Source organism: Carassius carassius, chromosome 10 (assembly GCF_963082965.1).
Source record: "Carassius carassius chromosome 10, fCarCar2.1, whole genome shotgun sequence".
NCBI classification, from domain to species: Eukaryota; Metazoa; Chordata; class Actinopteri; order Cypriniformes; family Cyprinidae; genus Carassius; species Carassius carassius.
In genome coordinates, this window is record NC_081764.1 from 4,191,415 (window position 1) to 4,212,880 (window position 21,466).

Below are 21,466 nucleotides of genomic sequence, written 5' to 3' on the forward strand. Positions count from 1 at the left end.
CCCATCTCTTCCATCTTTATTTGACCCTCTAACTTTAACACTCACTATTCTAATTCTATTCTTAAAAAAAAAAAAAAAAAAAACCTAACTACCTTTCTAATCTTTTTGTATTCTATTTTCTTTTCATTTATTATGCAATTATGTGTGTGTGTGTGTGATATATATATATATATATATATATATATATATATATATATATATATGTATGTATGTATGTATGTATGTATGTGTGTGTGTGTGTGTATATATATATATATATATATATATATATATATATATATATATATATATATAATTTATATATAAGACCTCTAACACTAGCTTGCTCTATTCTTTTTCTATTCTATCTTTTTTCATTTTATTTATTATATTATTTAAAAGCCTTTCTACGTGTACTGTGTTAACCTAGCCGAGACCTGTTATAGCACTTATATTTCTTTGCTCTTTGTTGTTTTTGATTGCTTGCACTGTCCTCATTTGTAAGTCGCTTTGGATAAAAGCATCTCCTAAATGAATAAATGTAAATGTAAATGTAATATTCAGACTGATATGCGATAAATCAAAATTTTTTTTCAAAGTTTCAATGTCATATTAGGTTTATGTGAGTGCTAACTGTATTAAATATTTCAGCGCTGTTAAGCATATTTAATAAATCTCATTTATTAGAAAAATGCTAAAATTAGGTTATCCGTTTAATATTCTCTGAACCTAAACAGAGGATATTGTATTTCTGTACATATGCTATTGTATGTATTGATGTCTATTCAAATGTAAAAATGTTTGAATATCTATGAATAATAATGAGATGACTAAAATAAATGTTCTTTAAGGTAGACTGGGCAATAATGTTATTGCTCTGCCACTGGTGAAATTGCAGAAGTAATGTTTTCAAGTAGGTTTCTCAAACACTTCTTGCACCCCTTCTGTCATTGTTAGACCAAACTGACTATCCCATCTCAAAATAGCACCAGTGGTTCAAAAAAATTACGATTTTATGTGCATGTAGTTATATTTATATCTCTGTGCGGATTACATTCTGATTTAAAGAATCATTCAAACAGAACTGAATGTTTGACTCAGACAGTAAAAGTAAGTTTAAAGGCTGACAAACCTGCATTACAGTTGGAACCACTTGAGTTCCTAGGTGTACCCAGCATGACGGCAGATCTAAAGCTTCTCTTTGCAGATGATTTAGCATTGCTTTTGCTGCTAGAGCAAGCACTGCGGGACAGTTTCAAGTCCTGTATTTGCTCTAAATGACCTGGTTGTCCCAGTATCATTTGGGGAAACTTTAGAAACCCAGAAACAGGTAAAACTTCACCAGCATCATTTGATTGTTTGTTAAAGCCTTAAATAGTTACATACTGTTCATAATTTAAATATGTTTGCTTTAGATTGCATATGTGATGTAACTTTCATTATATGAATATAGACTACTGTTCAAAAATTTGAAAATAAATTAATGCTTTTATTTAGCAAGGATGCACAAATGTTATCAAAAGTGACAGTAAATGCATGTTCTTTTAAACTTTATTCATCATTGAATCCTGAAAAACACTGCTTCACGGTTTCTACAAAAATATTAAGCAGCACTGTTTTTTACATTAATAATAATAAGAAATGTTTCTTGAGCAGCAAATCAGCATATTAGAATGATTCCTGAAGAATCGTGTGAAGACTGGAGTAATGATGCTGAAAATTCAGCTTTGTGTCACAGGAATAAATTATGTTTTAAAATATAGTCAAACAGAAAACAGCTATTTTAAAGTAGTATAATATTTCACAATATTGTTGTTGTTACTGCATTTTAAACAAACATCTGCAAATGTTTGAATAATAGTGTTCGATTGGTTATAATTTTAAGGATATGGATATTAAGTGCAAATGGACATAGTCTCTTATCATTGTCATCTTGAAGCTGTATTTATTGAGCATCTGCACCGCAAATTTATCATAATCCTGTGGTACAGTGTGAGGCATGCAGGTACTCTATTGTCAAGGCTGTTATCTGTCATTTCAAGTGGTGATTTATGAGGTATTCTGCTGGAATTCCACATGTTATTAATGACAAATAATATGTGAAAATTAACTGTAAGATCATATCTAGTGTTGCTGCGCCAGGACAGGAAATGCAACGCTGCATATTTTTGAAAGTGTTACGTCCCCTTATTCATGACAAAATGAAGTTGTTAAACTGGCTCTTCACAAAATTCGAAGTCAGTGTCACCCCCTTTATTTATACGTAAAGTGTATTTGTAGCACACAATTTTTAAAGTTTGAATTAAGGCTGATAAGTTTGAATTAAGGCTGATAAGTGTTGCAAGTGCAATTTCAAATTTTCAACGTCAAACTAAGTCACTGTTAAGCATATTATAATAAATCTAAATTTATTACAAATATGCTTAAATCAGTCTATCATATCAATATATTGTGAACCTACATAGAGGGTTTTGTATTTCTCTGGAGTCATACATAAAAAATAATTTGTCTATATGTTGACATTGTATGTATTCACAGTGTAAATGGTAAAATCATTCTATCTAACTCATGGTTTATTATAAAATGGTTGCAACACATGTTATAAGGCAGCTCTGTTCATTGAATAACTATGATTATTAATTGTATAAAATTATGAACAGATTTTGACCAAGAAATATGCAGTAGTTTATTATCTGATCAGTATGTGAAATTGTGTAAATACAGTATTATCATTATCAGTGACTCATCCAATAAGATTTTCTTGTAAAGTAATGGCCAATCTTTGCCAGCAATCACTGCCATCTGGCTTTGCTGATCATGTCCTGGGAGGATGGTGGTGCGCACTGGGGCAATATCCCTCAAGCTGTGAGTGCCTCAGGTGCTTAGAGGGTCCAGTGTCATCCTGGGAATTCAGAGGTGTGTGGATGCATCTGTGTATGTGCATGATTAGGTAAGCCAACAGAGGGGTGATGTATAACATCATTTCCCTGGGGAAATGAATGGAGTGCAAGGCAATATGCCGCACAGCACAGGCATGTTAAATGAAATATGCATTAATTAATGCATGCAGTGCCAGGGACTCAGTCCAGGGGGAGGAGGTGGGGGCAGCGTGTGTGGCATGAATGGCATAGTTCCAGCCATACACTGACAATTAATAAAGAGAACTTGCTGGAGGTGTAACTTTTAACAGGAGATGAGCTGAACAGGCCAAAAGCTTGACCCCGTGTAACTGAAGAAATGCAGACTAAGTGGAGCTGCATTATTTTCTTAATCAGTTTTTTGGCCTTAACAACCTTAATGCAAGATAAATTTACTGGAGGAGTAGAATTATGTTCAATTAAGTATATTTCTCATACCCCATTGGCAGTGTTTCTCATTTTTCTTGTTCTTACCTCATTAGAAAAAAATGTGCTGAATTTTCAGCACCCATTATTCCAGTCTTCAGTGTCACATGGTCCTTCATAAATCAATCTAATATGCTCATTTACTGCTCAAGAAAAAAAAAAAAAGGTTCTATTATGAATGTTGAAATATTTAACAATTTAATATTTTCACGGAAACTGTGACTTTTAATTTTTTTTTTTATTATTAATAGAAAGTACAAAACAATACCATTGTTTTGTTTTGTCTTTTATATTTGACAAGTTACACTTTTCATCAGTTTAAAACTTGTTGAAAAAAATAGAACTTTCTTGAAATTTTCTTATAATTTTACTGACCACAAACTTTTAAACTGAGCAAATAGTTTTTCTAAGCATAAATCTCACTAAAATGAAAATATTTTGTAAATTTTTCCCAAACAATTTTTTTTTTTTACAACACTTTTTTCAGTGTGCATGTCTGAAGGAGGTAAACAAAGGAGGTAAACATCATAAAAGACTAGAGGAATATTGTGGATGAGTTGTATAACCAGTCAAACAACATGAAAAAAAGAGAGAAGGATGGTGTGTAAATTTGAGTAAGTCTGCTCAGTTTTGGGTAGGTGCCTGAAATGTAAGTACTGGCCATTGCATCCTCAATCCAGAAAGGTGCCAGCCACTGAATGTATGAGTGTGTTTGCAGGCTGAGGGAGCGCGGGGGAGTAACACACACTGAGGGATTAAAACGGTGAGTTTTATAAATGGGGTGCTCATAGAGGGGTGCAGGGGTCATTAATAACCACCGGCTGATGGCATGGAGAGAGAGATAGAGAGAAAGACAGACAGAGAGTTGCTAGTAATTGTAATGTGAAGGTACTACCTTCCTGCTGGTGACCATGGAGAAATTATTTGTCATTTTCTTCTCATGTCTCTTTTTTATTCTTGTTGGCTTTGGCTCTTGCAGGATTTGCTTTGTAGATATGTTTCCCTTATGCATGCATGTGTCTCCTTTTTTGATTGCTTTCTCAGCCACAGTAAATTTTTATTGCTCACAGGTTGCTCTTTCATAGCTCAGGAGTTTTAATGAGTTCACAATTATGTTTTATTACAGTACTTGGAAGGCAATAGACAAATTCCTCAAACAATCTGGTTAGTTTGTTCTAAACTTCTAACCTTAAGTGCAAAAATACAAATTCTGCAGCTAATTGAGCCTGATTCACTTGGCATTTTCACTACATTTTTAAACTTTAGGATACATTTTTGTTCTATTATGTTATGAAGTTTGAAAATCTCCCATTGACATTATTCCTACTCTTGAATGAACACATTCATACTGTAGATGAGCTGTCAAATGTAACTGACACTCATTATGTCACTGTGATATTTGTATACAGAATTGTAATTAGTCTTCTTTCTAACTGATTTGCGTACGGAAGTGTGATTGGCTTAACATTCATGCATCATGATGAAGTTTTGCTTCATATAGATCTAAAACCTGAAACCTAAACTTGCCAAAAAAAAACCTAAACTGTTATTTTACCTTCATGCAAACATTGTTTTTTTTTTCTTTTAGGAAATGCAAATATTGTTTAATTAATATACACAGTTTAATTATATAGAGTTCATTTACACAAATAAATATAGACATAAATTAGATAATTAGATGAGCATTGAGAGTGTAGAGCTATAAAGTAAATGTGAATATCAGTTCAGGTTATTTTGTGATTGAAGGATGTGATGAGAAATTTTTGAGTCTCACTAACTTCTATGTACTTACATTGAAATGAATAATTTGATCGAATGTATTATTGTATACATTCATGATTTTACATTCTACTTGAATAAAAAAAAAACTGCATGTAATTACATCTGTAATTATTTTATGTAATTACATTTATAATTACACTGTTTACTCATCCCTTACACCTTTACCCACCCTTAAACCTACCCATACCACCAAACCTGTCCCTGCATTACCCATATCCCACCTTAACAGCAGCAAAAGTGTTTTGCAATACTTATTTTTTTGATGTTAGTACATATTAGTTAAGGCCACCTAATATAAAGTGGGACCAATGTTTGAGCTCATACTGAGAACTCTTCTGACTTTTGATCGCAGACTTTGGTATCTTGGCAAATACAAACGCAGTTTGAGACGTTGTTGAGATCTCTTGTGAAATTCCACAAAAGAGACATAGCATGATTACTGAGGTGTTTTTTTTTTCCTCAGGAGGAAGTAGAGACTTCTCAATTTGCTGTCTATTTAATCTCTTTCAGTCTATGAGCAACAATTGAGATGTCTTTCGTGATTTATCTTTCCACTGGGCAACACTTTCCTGTCATTACTCTTAGTTTCTGTTGCAGACACATTTGGACATACAATAATTTTCACCTGCCTGCATTATCATTTTTTTCCTCTTCCATTTCTGCTTTCTTTATCTCTATTTCAAGCCTATGTGGTTTCCAATTTTTTCAGATTTATTATATGCTAACCTTTGTTAAGTAATATTCATTCTGACAGTCATTTCACTCTCTCATGTCTTCTCACAGTCTCACCCTGATGCAATTTTAACCCCAAACCCTCTGTGCCTTATTAGCCCATTTATACACATTTGCATCACAGTGTCAAAGGGTGAGAGATGTGGGTGAAAGAAAAGTTTTAGATTCATTCTGGGAAAAACCATTTGCACAGGTTATCAAAAATTCTATGGGTCAAATTAGGATTTTGGAGGTGGGAAAACCCATTTATCTGGTTTGGATCTTGGTGGTTGACAAACAGCTTATACTATATATATATATATATATATATATATATATACTATATATATATATATATATATATATATATATATATATATATATATATACACACACGCATTTATTTGATCACACTACCATTCAAACGTTTGGGGTACATATATGAAAAAAATTAATAAAAAATTAAAGCCTTTGTTTTTGCAAAACAGATTGTGACCATAAATATTTTTATTTGAAATAAATCCTGTTTTTTTTTTATCTGGTTTCCACAAAAGTATTAAGCAGCAAAGACTAATATTTTTTGTTTTTGCTTTTTGTTTCTAATATTCTAATTATTCTAATATTGATAATAATAAGAAGCATTATTTATAATTGAGAAGATAATTAATAACAATTGAGCACCAAGGGAACATTATAGAACGATTTCTGGATGATCATATGATAGGATAAAGTAATGGCTGCTAAATATTCAGCTGTGCCATTACATGCATACATACATATATATATATATATATATATATATATATAAAATGTATATGTTTGTATATATTCAGCTTGTATGGTCCTATTTTCGTCATAGATTTAAAATGAATACAATTACCATATGTTTTAATATATCTTGAAGCCTAATATAAATATGAACTCTTCTTGAATCTTCACTATCTCTCAGTGAATCCTGGGCCTGTGTGGCAGAGGCAGTGTGCTAGTCTAGTTAGCATGCAGGTCTTGGCATCCCCATGGTTCATGAAACCCCTCTCTGCCTCTGACAAGACAGGAGGCCCCCCGGGGCCCTTCATCCACACCACACTCTCCCCACAGACTCACAACAGCAGAATAATAGCAAATGAGTGTGTCCAGTACGACCTTATTGATATGCTGCTGGTCAGCGCTGGACCTTTCATGTGAGAGTGAATGAAAGAGAATAATATAGTGTTGATGGATTCATAGACAGAGGGATGGCCTCAGGTAGAGATGCTAATGACAGGTGACAGCTATAATCTGGGACTGAATCTGGATCGATTCTCTTTAGTCTCTGTTTGGTATGATGTTCGTGTAGTTGATGAAGGGCATGCATGGAATATTAACCTACTGTAAAAGAATGCAGTAGAATGCAGAATTTTTCTCAATTCAATTCTAAATTCTGTTTATTGTCCCGTGGGGGGGGGGGGGGGGGGGGGTGTAGAGCGCAGTCTCGAGGGTACCCCCCGGCCTGCGAGGGGCGATGGGGGTATGTGGCGAGTGGGGCGGGGCTGAGGGACGTGGGAACAAGGAGGGAGGCCAGCAATGATTGGGAAATCAGTGACACCTGCGACCCACTGCCGGTCTCGAGTCCCACGTAGGAGATGGAAGGATATAAAACTGGAGCGACGACAGTGAAGGACGAGAGAGGACCAGGCCTGGGCTTTTAGTTGTGTTTTGGTTTTTATTTTGTGCGCATCAGTCGTCCGTGAGGGGCTGATGCGCTGTTTTGTTTATTTTGTGATTATTAAAGTTTCAATTGATTGTCCACCGGTTCCCGCCTCCTTCTTCCCGATGATTATTAGAGTTAAATTCATTACACTTATATTTATAGATATAATGAATAATGCAAAATTACGAACATGTCTGGATGATATTTTAAGAGATTCCTTGTTTGTTGCCTTAAAGTCAGCTGTCTAAGTAGTCAGCTCCCCAGGTTTTGGAACAGAGCTTGTGTGTGGTTTCAGGATATTGAACAGAAAAACAGTGAGTTTGCAACTTGTGTGTGTAGAGTTTCAACATGGACCTAAATGTCTGCCCACATCACTGGTCTGTGTGTGTTTTTTGCCAGAGGTGTTTATGTGTATGATGGTGATGCAGAAAGCACTGTGTTATCTACACTCAGACAGAGAGAAGCATTAGTGAAGGATTTTGGAAATGTGTGTGTGTGTGTGTGTGTGTGTGTCCATAGACAGCCTGCGATCGGCCTTCAGTACAGAGATGGATTAGAGTGCAGTAATACTACAGCCCAGATAAGCAGGAGCCGAGGAGTTAGCACTTCAAACACGCGCAGCCACATTATTTGTCTGTGTGAATATTTATTTATTTAGTCTGTATTCCATAGCCTCTTGATGCACTGCTCTCCAAGTTCCAGGCACTTCAAAGTATATGCCGCATATATGCATTGAAAAACATAGCTTTTTCACAGAATCTCCATCTCACAGGAATAGAGTGGTTCTGTTTCCAAAACCTAGTGAGCTACCTACCTAGCAGCATTATAAGGCATCGCAGGTGAGCTACAGACTGCCGGCTGTAGAGGAGTATAAAGGAGATGACACAGACCACTTGTAGAAAAATATGTGGGGAAAAGTCACAAGACTCAGTATGGTGGCTAAATGTAAGTTGTCTTTTTTTAGTTGTTTTTACTTGATAAAAAAAAGGAAAAAAAGGTCTGCCTGTTTCAACTTCAAGACAGGTTTTGTGGTCCAGGGTCACAAATTCCAAAAAAACAAACAAAACAAATGCAACCCATACATTGTGGCAAACTCAATGAGAAAAATTAATTCTACATCGTGTTCAAGTCTTGAAAATGTTGATTAATAGTATACTTGCAAAAAGCATACTTAATTCCCAGTATGTTTAGAGTAATGCATTTTGTGAGTTGGATATATAGTACATTAAATATATAGTACATTCCACTTTATGCTGTAGTTCACTCACATAAAACAATATATATATAAAATGCTGTAGCAAATCTCATCTGTGTGATTGTTAAAATCTTTGCAGTATAAATGTAAACTATATTATTGCGCAGCTCAATATATAAATTTGGATATATATTATAACTTTATCAGCATACATAGAGTACACACACTCACATAAATATTTCACCCAAAATTTAAGATTTATGTAATTTTATTACATAACAAATTCCCATTTATATTTTTTTCATAATTTTAACACAAATCTACCAAATAAACTTTATACGATTTATTTTCATTAGGATAATAAAACCTCTTTATTTTAAATGCATAATCCTCAGGGTTTATGTAATTAGTTTATGTAAAGTGTAATTATTCTTAATTAATAATAAAAAGTTATTTATTTAAAATACATAAAGTTTATTGTATAAATTGCATAATAATTAAGATAACTAAATCAGAATAATTAAAAAAGTTAAATAACATTTATTTGAATCATGTTTGATGTATGCTTATATACTAAACCAAATTAAACAATGCATCACATTTATGCAATTGTTTCCCCATCTTAAAATAAAAAATAGAATTAGACAAACACAAAAACAACTCTATTAGGTTATTTGTGAACTTACCCACTGTGCAAAGTTACGTCCAGTGGACGTCTTTTTATGTCTTTGCAGACGTTGAAAAGACGTCCACTGAGGAGCCAGAATGAAAGTTTTTATGACGTCTTTTTTTGACGTCTTCTGTACGTCTGATTTAGACGTTCACAGAACCTCCTTTCAAGGTTAAAAACTAGTTCAAAAGTGGTCAGTGGAAATATTTCAACATCATTTAAGGTTCATTTAGACATAATTTATACTGTTTCTGGACCAAATCAACAGTCTCAGGATGCATTCGATTTAGACTCGTGTTATTTCAATGTAATTTCCAGACACTGTGTTTGTCCTAAAATCAAGAAAATAAAATAATCTTCATGAAATAATGAAATAACTGATGATTGAGACATTAAATCTCTGAAGATCTCAGCAGAGGAGGATCAATTTACATCATTTACATCAACATCATTTGACGTCACCATTGTGGTGGACAGTGTTTGGTTTAGTTGGGATCTTGGTCCTCATACTTCTTGTGTTAGCTTGTATCTGGCTGTTGTAACTGTGTGTTATAAAACACTCTTATTGTGGCAGAGAGCAGTGAGCTCAAGTGCTAACATCTTTCTTTTAATGTTGATTAAACTATAGCACAATACGTTATTAATGTTTTGTTGCAACTATGTATTTATTTTCATGGACAAACACTTTGTAGAAATAATGTACTTATTTTTAAGAAACACGTCATGTAGTCACACACAGACATCAAGATTGTGGATATGCATCACATCAATGGTGACAATTAAAACAAAAAAGTCTGGAAAATAAGGATGAGTTTGTGCTATGAAGCCGTTTTGTTTGTTTTGATTGTCACCATTGTTGTGATGCATATGCTAAATCTAGAAAGTCTGTGTGTGTGAGTACATGATGCTTCTGCTCAAAATATTTCAAACGCATGCATTTTGTCCAACTTCAAAATAAGTATTTTGCTCTTGGTGACTGTACTGCAGAGTCAAAAGGTTTAGGAGACATATGCAAACAAAACAACACTTATTTCATGACCTCAGATACTTGTAATGTGATGACTTTATCATCACCAACAAAGAGCTGATGACACCTGAGCTCTCTTAAATTTGTCATTCTTTGCTACAACAACAGTGTTTCACAAACACACAGTTATAACAGCCAGAGACAAGCTAACACAAGAAGAATGAGGACCAAGATCCCAACTAAACCAAACACTTTCCACCACAATGGTGACTTCAAATGAATCTAATATCAACATTTAAACCTCTGTTAATTCTCAATAAGAGCTTCTCTAGATGTCTGACAGAAATAAAGTCAATCTAATGATTCTCATGTTTGTGGAGATGTTTGATCCTCCTCTGCTGAGATCTTCAGGGATTTAATGTCTTTGATTTGCAGTTGATTTTACCACATGCTCAATCATCAGTTATTTCATTATTTCATGAAGATTATTTTATTTTCTTGATTTTAGGACAAACACAGTGTCTGGAAATTACATTGAAATAACATGAGTCTAAATCGAATGCATCCTGAGACTGTTGATTTGGTCCAGAAACAGTATAAATTATGTCTAAATGAACCTTAAATGATGTTGAAATATTTCCACTGACCACTTTTGAACTAGTTTTTAACCTTGAAAGGAGGTTCTCTGAACGTCTAAATCAGACGTAACTTTGCACAGTGGGTAAGTTCACAAATAACCTAATAGAGTTGTTTTTGTGTTTGTCTAATTCTATTTTTTATTTTAAGATGGGGAAACAATTGCATAAATGTGATGCATTGTTTAATTTGGTTTAGTATATAAGCATACATCAAACATGATTCAAATAAATGTTATTTAACTTTTTTAATTATTCTGATTTAGTTATCTTAATTATTATGCAATTTATACAATAAACTTTATGTATTTTAAATAAATAAACTGTTTATTATTAATTAAGAATAATTACACTTTACATAAACTAATTACATAAACCTGAGGATTATGCATTTAAAATAAATAGGTTTTATTATCCTAATGAAAATAAATCGTATAAAGTTTATTTGGTAGATTTGTGTTAAAATTATGAAAAAAATATAAATGGGAATTTGTTATGTAATAAAATTACATAAATCTTAAATTTTGGGTGAAATATTTCTGTGAGTGCAATACGTGTAACTATATTATCTTTAAAATTGGATATATGAGTGTCCAAATTTATTTGCATACATACAGTATACTCACATTGGGTGATATATGTTATATAGCAAATCTCAACTGCTTGATTGCTTGTATTGTTGCAAAATATATTATTGTTCAGCTCTAATCTGCAAAATGCAACTATAAGACGTGAATATACTGTATAATAATTATCAACATCATCATTTTCTGTAAAGCTGCCTTGAAATAATGTGTATTCTGCAAATATATAAATACTTTTGATTTGACTTTATCTTAGCATAATGCTGATTAAGGTCAATTGTGAGTAAAGTTTTCACAATTTCCACAAAAGTTTTGATCACTGAGGCCAAACATAAACTATGCTACAGTGTTAATTTTGACAGGCTTTTTTGATTTAGTCTTAGTCTTTATATCTTGAAATGAAAATACTTAGTCTCAGTCACATTTTAGTCATATGAGTTTATTAAAAAACTAACAAAAAAATTTTTGCTAGGGAATCTCTCATCTGGTTCCCTTGAGCCTTTCCTCCGAGGTTTATCCAAACAATAAAGTGAATGAGTGGAAACAACTGTGTGAGTCACTCAGAACCATTTCCCATGAGGGTGCCTGTATGGAGGATGTAGGAGATTTGTGGGTGCTGCTGTAGTACTATTGAGCATAGTTTTAGTCGATGAAAAGTAATTGCATTTTTGTCAACTTTTAGTCATTACTTTTAGTCAACCTGCAGTTACAAACATTTATTTTGGTAGCTATATTATATGTAGACTTCAAACAAAAATAGTCATTCATTTTTCTCTCTTTAGAACAAATCAATTACCCTTATGAGAAATTTGAATTAGGAAAAACTTGAATAAATTACAACAATTTTAAATTTTGGGTGAACTATCTCTTTTACAGTAGTGAAAAGGGAGCAACTTATAAAAATGAAAGTTGTTCATTTATAATATATATAATTTATAATTATAATAGATACTCTACACGATAGACATTTGGACTGCTGTGTGTGTGTGTATTTGAGCCTTATTAACTGATCAAGAAGTGGAGCATGCGCTAGAGAGAGCCATTCTATCTGTGAGATTCTGTCTAACTTTAAGTTAATCGACAATTATTGTCACTCCCGAGAAAAACAGGACATCTGGCCACCTTATCCCTACCCCTTCGGGTGCTGAGGCCATTGTTTCAGCTCGCTAGTTTGCATTTTGGTAGCCTATCCATCCACTGCGGCTGCCATACTGAGACTAGATATGAAAATGCCCCTTATCCAGTTGCAATCCAATGACAGGGATGCACATTTTGATCGACAAGACAGTAGCCTATATGTATTTTGAATGTCTGGTAGTCCACAAATAACATTCTAGTCCTGTCTGGTCTTGTTAACGAAGACGCGGCATAAATTTGGTCATAGTTTGTATCATCAGATATTAGTTTTAGCTCGTCAACATCTCAACTTAGTCACAGAAAATGTTTTTTTGTTATTTAATATTTTTCTTCATTGACGAAATTAACACTTCTATGCAAATGCATGAACACAAAGGCTTATAGCTATCAAACACACAAGTTTGTGTTGTATTATATAGTGAACATTAATGTGAACTGCCATCTCCTACAGTCAGATTTATATTACTGGTCTGCATTTCTGACCTTATGAGGCTAAAGTTAGGATGTTGCCTGTGTAGGCAGTATACAGTAAGGCAGCTCAATAGATTTTGGAATAGAGATTTTTGTGTGTGTTTTACGTCTCCTTGAGTCCAGAGTTGTTTTTGGAGCTGAATTTAGAATTTTTATGCACAGGTGTCCTCAGCATGGCGTCTTTGAACAGCGCTGGGTTTATGAATTCAGTCTAGCGAGAAACACCTCCTTCCTTATTTTCACTGTCTCCCTCTGTTGTCGTCCATTCCCCGTGCATTGCTTTTATTTGTCCAGACCTGAATGTGCTTCTTCTGAAAGAGGGTTTGAAGAGCCTTCGCTCCTCTCATGCTGTTCTTACTGCGCTTGTATGTTTACAGCGTTCCTCCTCTATATTTCTCTTGTTCCCTGCTCTTCCACAGTGCTCAATACAATGTTTTGATTAAAGCATTCTGTGAGGGCATCCAATGGAAACATTTCTTACACTGATAGAAGGGAAATTTGTCTTTAGATGGAGAGAAGAAAAAGCAGGAATTGTAGTTCCTCGCCCTGACAAAGAGAATCAAACCTCCAAAGAGATACTGCATCAAGGGACAAGGGTCAGGTCGAAGGCACAGACTGCATCTCTCCTGGCATCTCTCATCTGGTTCCCTTGAGCCTTTTCTCCGAGGTTTGATCCAAACAATAAAGCGAATGAGTTGAAACAACTGTGTGAGTCACTCAGAACCATTTCCCATGAGGGTGCCAGTATGGAGGATGTAGGAGATTTGTGGGTGCTGCTGTAGTCTGATGAATAGGTGTGCAGAGAGCTTGCTAGTCCTATGGAGAGCTTTGCAATTGTTTGAAAGTGCTTGAGTGATTTTTGGCATAATGTGATGCAATTCTTTAACAGAATGAAAATGTGAGGATGTTGCTCCATACGTTTTTTTTTTATTTGTAAATGCTTCAAGTGAAGAAGCCAATTTGAGGTTTAACGTTTATAAAGCTGGAATAATATATCATCACAGGAATAAATAACATTTATATTTAAATGGAAAACAGTCATATAGAATTGCAATATTATTTCACAATATTACTGTTTGTACTGTATTTCTGATATACATAACATAAGAGAAACCCCAAACTTTTGAACAGTGTACGGAAGCACAAATGTGCATGCATCAGTTGAATTGTGGCTATTAAAAAACTCTCTGGTTCTAGATTAAATCAAACTTTCTCATATATTCACTCTATATCCCTTTCTCAATTTCTGTTGAATTGGTTGTTCCGACACACGAGAAACCAGATTGCAATTATTGTTGTTTCACAGCTACAAATTCCCATTTGACGGTGGAGCTCATCTGTCTCTCCTCCAGCTCTGCTATCAGAGAAACCCGGTGGGCTTTGATCAGATAGCTGGGTGGGATTTCTGGAGATTTCTCACAAATCCAGCTGTTTTTAAAACCTCCCTGCGGACACCAGGTGATAAAGGCTAAAATTACAGGGTGCTTGGCCACAAGGACACACATACACCTGCACGGGGACTCCAATCTTCCACACTGCTGCTAATATTCCTGAACGTATGGCAAAGTATCAGTGGAAATGGGAATGAACTTTGTTATCAAGAGAATTTGATAAGAAAAGATGAGAGAGAGTATTTAGGATTGTGCTCTCTCACATGTGCTCTTCTACACCTGAAATAGTAAACAGTGTGTTCAGGAAGTCTCTTATGTCTGTAGGAAATGAGTTTCCTGGACTGAAAGGGACCCCTGGTGAACGGTTAATGCTACTTTTGTTATCTGTATCCATACTGTGTGGCACTGTGAGGTTGTGTCTAGCCTGTCTCAGCCTAGCATATGTCCTTATTCATTCTCATTTAATCTTTTTGAGAGAATATACTGATATAAGAACTGGAGAACTTGAGAAGTAGCTGAGATGAGCTGAAGCCTTTGTGTCATTCTTATATTTGTTTTTGTTCTGGCAGCATATTTATATACAATCACTATCTCACCTATCTTCTTGAACTTTCAGTTATTTGTTGCTGTTTGTCATGATACCACAGTTTCTTCTTTTTTTTTGTCATCCTAAGCAATAAGTGACCTTAATGAGACTACAGAGTAATGAATAGACATCAGATGTTTTAACTTTCTTATAATAAACATATGTCGATTTCTTTAGTGACGTGGCAACAAACCACTTTGCTAATCAACAACCACATTAAGGCTGAAATCTCAAAATAGTTTGTAAATCGTCCGGAGTACAATAACATTCAGCCAATCATCATGCAGCAATCACCAAGATTCAGCCAGTCATTAGCAGCTTCCAAACCTCATTTCAATCCAGCTGCAATCATAAATGCTCAATCCAAATACACTCCACTAATCATTGAGTTTATCAACTGCAGGACCATAAATGCCCACGCTAGGACAATGTGCTAACATAAAGCTAGCTGAAAATGCATTAAACGATGGAAGTGTATTAATGGTTTGAACAAAGGCACTACTTCAAAATTGCAATTTGGATGTGGCAGCTACCTTGATGAACAACACGCTGGAGTCCATTCATATGATAAATAAAACATTATCCATAGGCAATATCTAATTTTACACTAAAGTACTGAAGATTTGTTTTGCGGTCATTATTACTGGGGTTTACTATGGCAAATTATTGGTCATGTTTATGGTGAGGGATTTAAACCCCTATGCTTAAGTATTACACATATGTGACCCTGGACCACAAAACCTGTCTCAAGTCAAGTCTGGGGTATATAAACATTGTATAGGTCAAAATTATTGATTTTTCTTTTGTGCAAAAATCATTAGGATATTAAGTAAAGATCATGTTCCATGAAGATATTTTGAAAATTTCCTACCATAAATATATCACAACTTAATTTTTGATTGTTAATATGCTTTGCTAAGAATTCACTTGGACAACTTTAAAGGTGATTTTCTCAGTATTTAGATTTTTTTTTTGCACCCTCAGATTCCAGATTTTCAAATAGTTGTATCTCAGCCAAATACTGTCCTTCCATACATCAATGGAAAGTTTTTATATAGCTTTCATATGATGTGTAAATCTCAATTTTGAAAAATACACATTAAAGACTGGTTTTGTTTTCCAGGGTCACATATATTCGTTTTCTAAGTTGAATAAAGGAGAAAAATATCCAATAGACTTTAAATGAGGGACTTATAAAAAAAAAAAAAAAAACTTATTATTATAGAAACAATAGGTTTTAAAGAAACTAAAGTTTTCGGTTTTTTTTACCCTTCTATATTTCTTGTCTTTTTTCTCTGGTAATCTCTGTTGACTTTTTATTATTCTCCTTCCTTTCTGTTATCATTTTTATTTGCTCCCACCTTCATTTTCATTTCAAGCACTAAATGCTTTTAAGCTTCGGAGGTTGGAGGGTTACGTCTAAACTCTCTTTTCCAAGCTAGAGCGTATCCTTTCCGGGCAGCTGAGGGAGTCAGTGGTTATCAGCTGTGGGTAAATGAGCTTTGGTAATCTGGCTCAGTTGATTACATGGCACAGTAGAGACACCAGCCTCTCATTAGAGTGGACCTGGGTGGCTCTTCCATGTTCAGATGAACCCTTCATGCACCACTACTCACCTCTAACCCTGGATTAGTCTCTGCCCCATGTCCTGCTGAGAAAGTGTGCCAAAAAGACAATTAGAAGATTGAAGGTGGGAACTTAGAAAGAAAGAAAGAAAGAAAGAAAGAAAGAAAGAGAAAGAAAGAATGTTTGCTTGGCCAATTAGTTTCTAAGGTCTTCTGATTGGTTGCTAGGGCATAACAATGTGGTTGCTAGGGTTCTCTTCATTTTTTTCTTGAAATAAATAATCCTGTAGAAGAAAGGAAGGTAGAAAGTGGGGAGAAAAGGAAGGAAGGAAGGAGGGAGGGAAGAAAAAGGAAGAAAGAACAAACGAAGAAAGAACAAAGGAAGTATGGAAGTAAGGTAGGGAGTAAGGAAGAAAGGAAGAGAAAGGATCAAGGTAAAAAGGAAGAAAAGAAGAAAGGAAGAAAACAGGAGAAAAGAAAGAAATGTAAAGGAAGAGAAATGGACAAAAGGGGAGAGAGGAAGTAAGAAGCAGAAGGAAGGGAGGAAACAATGAAAGAATGAAGAAGGGAAGAAAAAAAGAAAAAGAAATATTGTTTACCTTTCACATGTTTGAGGGTAAATCTGAGGTGCTCAATGGCTGTGAAACAAAGAAGGAAGAGACAGGCAGAGATAGGAAGTTAATGCAGTGCAAGCCATAAGCTGTCTCCTGTGGATTAATGTGAGTGGGTAGAAGCAATGGAGAGAGAGAGGGAAAGGAAGAGACCTTAGCTAAGTGTTAAGGGAAAAAGCTATAGCCCACCTTCTCAACTGGGATTCCAGAAAATGTTTCAATCCATTTATTCTAACAATTCTGCCGGCCAAGCAAGTCTGTCTGATATCCCTTAATGAGCTCCAAAGCTTCAGCCGCATGCTTCACTGTAATTCCAGTCTTCATTTCCCTCTCACCATTTTGCACTACAAAAGCAAATGTCAAATGATGGCTGCAGTGGCGTGCACAGACCTCCCGAGGGGCAGGGGCGAAATGCCGTTACAAGGGCACAATAGCGGACCGGGGGTGGGGGTTTGGAGTCTGTACGGGTTTGTTTGGGGTAGGCAATATCAAAAAAAATATTTAAACCTTTTTTTTTTTTTTTTTTTATATTTGAAATGATTTTATCAAGATTCTTTGTCATGTTGGTTTTTCTATTTTGCAAGCTGTTTGAGCATCACAGCCAAACTAATTTCCCTATTATAAAGCTTTTTAAGGTAACAAAATATGAAAACCTATGGTGGATATTTAGGACAAAGTGCACGGGTGAAGATAAAATTCTTTGTTATTATTTTATTTTTGTTATTAAAACATTATAACAATGATAGACATTACAAAAACAGATATTAAACAAATAAAATAGTGTTTTATTTTCAGGTACAATAGGTATATTTAGCAGGAGCATTAAAAAAATGAATGAACAAATATAAAAATAAAACTGTATACATCGAGTCCTATTAAAGCAACTGTATTAAAGTTTTTCAGTCAAGAGTATTGAGTGATTTTTCTCTGTGTGTTTAGTCTTTTATTAACATTAAAGGAATAATTCACCCAAATATTTAAAATAGTGTTTTATTTTTTTCTTCATGTACTGTACTCACTCAAAAGTTGTTTTAAACCTGAATGAGTTTTCTTTTGCTAAACATAAACACTATTTTGAAGAAGGTGGAAAACTAAACAGTTGCTGGTCCACAGTGTCATCCATAATATTTTTTTTCCTACTATCAAAGTCAATGTGGACCAGCAACTGTTTGGTTACACAGATTCTTCAAAATATCTTATTTTGAGTTCACCACGAGAAATAAATTAATATAGGTTTGGGACAACATGTGAGTGAATAAACCATGACAGGAATTACATTTTAGGGTGAACTATTTGATTTGTATCGTTTATTTTTTACTATTCCTTTAATTATAGTCGGCAGCATGTAGCCTACTCTCCCATTAAGACCTGCATGCATCTAATATACACACATGCATCTGTTTCTTTCAGGTGTTTACTTTCATTTTAGACATCCAACTGAGTCTATACATAAACCTTGTGTGTTTTGACAGTATTAGCACAAAACATAACTTAGTTCACTAATTAGGCACCGGAAGGTTTTTAGCAACGGACCTCAAAGGGGCAGAGGCATATTAGTTACACATGCTATTGATGAAGAATAAACAAAAATATGCATATTGATTATACATCTAATGCACAACTCTTGCTCTTTGTTTTGTTGCACTAGTGTTAAGCGTTGTGAAATGCAAAAGAAAGAAATATGAAAAAAATGTGAGGTGATCAATAAAGATTGTAGATAATAAACAATCCCCTTCTTTCTTTCTTCTTCTTCAGCGCCTCCCACACCCATAGCTCCACCTGAGCTTCTTGCAGTTGGTGCCACCTACTTGTGGATAAAACCAAACGCCAATTCCATCATCGGTGATGGCCCCATCATGCTAAAAGAGGTGGATTACCGCACCACCACTGGAAACTGGGCCGAGGTGCATGTTGTGGATTCGCCAACATACAAGCTCTGGCATTTGGATCCAGATGTGGAGTATGTGATTAAGGTTCTTCTGACCCGACCTGGGGAGGGTGGCACTGGACCACCGGGACCAGCCCTCATCACGCGAACCAAATGTGCTGGTAAGTGTCAGTATGTACAATTAGAAGTTACTTTGAGGAGATCAAAAACAATGCAATTTTTCTTGAGCATTTTTGAAGTATCATGTGACACTGAAGACTGGAGTAATGATGCTGAAAATTATGACATCAGGAAAAAGTGGTGTAGTGTAGTGTGTATAGACAGCACTTTAGTACTCTTAACAGTCAGTGCAGAAATCTAAAAGAGTCAAAATGAGTGTGTTATTTTCACATTTCCTTAGGAGAAATAGGGAGAGATTGGGATGATTTGATATGATTTTTGAGGGGGTGAAGGTTTTAGTTTTAATGATAATTGAGATTGTTACATTTCCACCGCATAATGATGGTAAAGGGCAGGAGAGAAGAACAATTTTCAGGTGTAATTATGATCGCAGTAGAGCGGCATGTGGAGCGGCGCTCAGATAGACAGACACTCTTGATCTGATGAAGTGATAGTTAATGAGATGACGGGAGCAGATGAGAGAGCCCTAGGAAGTAGGGAAGACTGTGATCCAGGTGAAGTCAGTCTGTGTGTGTGTGTGTGTGTGTGTGTGCGCGCGCGCTCCAGGTGAGGGTTATGTGATGAAGGAGTTGGATTGTCTCTGATGACACAGCGGGGTAGATCCAGAGGGGCTCTTCTGTATCTCCTCTGACGCGCCCTCATTCTCTTTTCCTTCTCCTTACTTCCTCTGAAGTTTTCATTCAGGATGCATACATGTTCACATATAGTAACTGATGACAAAGACATATCACTACAAGAGCTGTGTTGTGCAAAGTTGTGCAAGAATTGAATTAAAAAGGCCCTTCCCTAGATTCCCTTTCATTTTCAAGTTCATTTTCTAAATTTGAATTGCATTTGAATTGAGGTTGCAAGCATGATTTCATATAGCTGGCATTTTGTTTTTATTGGGAAGCGAAGTTTGTCAAGATAAACTTGTTTTGTTTGAAATGTTTTTTGACAGTTTTGAAAAAAGTTTGAAGGATAAATTTTATTTGGACAGTTTGACCCTTAAATATCTTTATTCTGGCGAGATGTGCACTGATCTTGTGGTTGTATAAAAGCAAAAAATCATGCTGTGTAGTGAAAGAGAGCTTAGGTGAAGGTGTGTTGATGACAGAAATATTTGCCATCCTTTTTCTTTTATTTTTTTGTTCAAGAATATCTAGCTGCAGATAAGTTGTGTATGCATTTGCTTTAAATTTTTACTTGTCCAGGTGAGGCTGTTGTATATAATCAGTGCGTTCATGCCAGCTCACCACAGGTAGACATCTGTTAAATATATATACTGTACACACATATATACACACATTTCTGATCCAATGAAGTTTCTTCCAGCCGACAGCACTGATCTTCCTTGTCCTTCCAATTAAATTTTTCTCCCCCACTCCGCAGCACAGGAGCTCTATTGGTATGCTTATACAGTCACACAGAAGTGTGTCCTCTTTAAAATACACATGCAGACTGGAGGGTGTCATTGTACGAGTACAGAAACACACACACATACAGTACAGACCAAAAGTTTGGACACACCTTCTCATTCAAAGAGTTTTCTTTATTTTCATGACTATGAAAATTGTAGAGTCACACTGAAGGCATCAAGGGCTATTTGAGCAAGAAGGAGAGTGATGGGGTGCTGCGCCAGATGACCTGGCCTCCACAGTCACCGGACCTGAACCCAATCGAGATGGTTTAGGGGTGAGCTGGACCGCAGACAGAAGGCAAAAGGGCCAGAAAGTGCTAAGCATCTCTCGGGGAACTCCTTCAAGACTGTTGGAAGACCATTTCAGGTGACTACCTCTTGAAGCTCATCAAGAGAATGCCAAGAGTGTGCAAAGCAGTAATCAAAGCAAAAGGTGGCTACTTTGAAGAACCTAGAATATGACATATTTTCAGTTGTTTCACACTATTTTGTTATGTATATAATTCCATATATAATTCCACATGTGTTAATTCATAGTTTTGATGCTTTATCAAAGATCCAAATGGTGTAAACTTGCTGATATAGTAGGAGAGTTTGAGGGGAAACAGGAGTGAGAGAGGTCAAAGAACGCAATAAGGCTGATTGCGGCACCCATCAAAGCCTCGTGATCCACACTTGTGT

At 35.2% G+C, this 21,466-nt stretch overlaps 1 protein-coding gene across 9 annotated transcripts in view; it reads left to right on the forward strand.

Moving 5' to 3' along the window:
* The window catches only part of LOC132151564 (receptor-type tyrosine-protein phosphatase T-like), a 280,272-nt gene that overhangs the window by 91,389 nt on the left and 167,417 nt on the right, over positions 1-21,466 (forward strand). For all 9 annotated transcript variants that reach the window (XM_059559752.1, XM_059559755.1, XM_059559756.1 and 6 more), the window contains exon 7: positions 19,074-19,367. In XM_059559752.1, the coding sequence (XP_059415735.1) occupies positions 19,074-19,367 (294 nt within the window). The remainder of the gene's footprint in view (positions 1-19,073; positions 19,368-21,466) is intronic.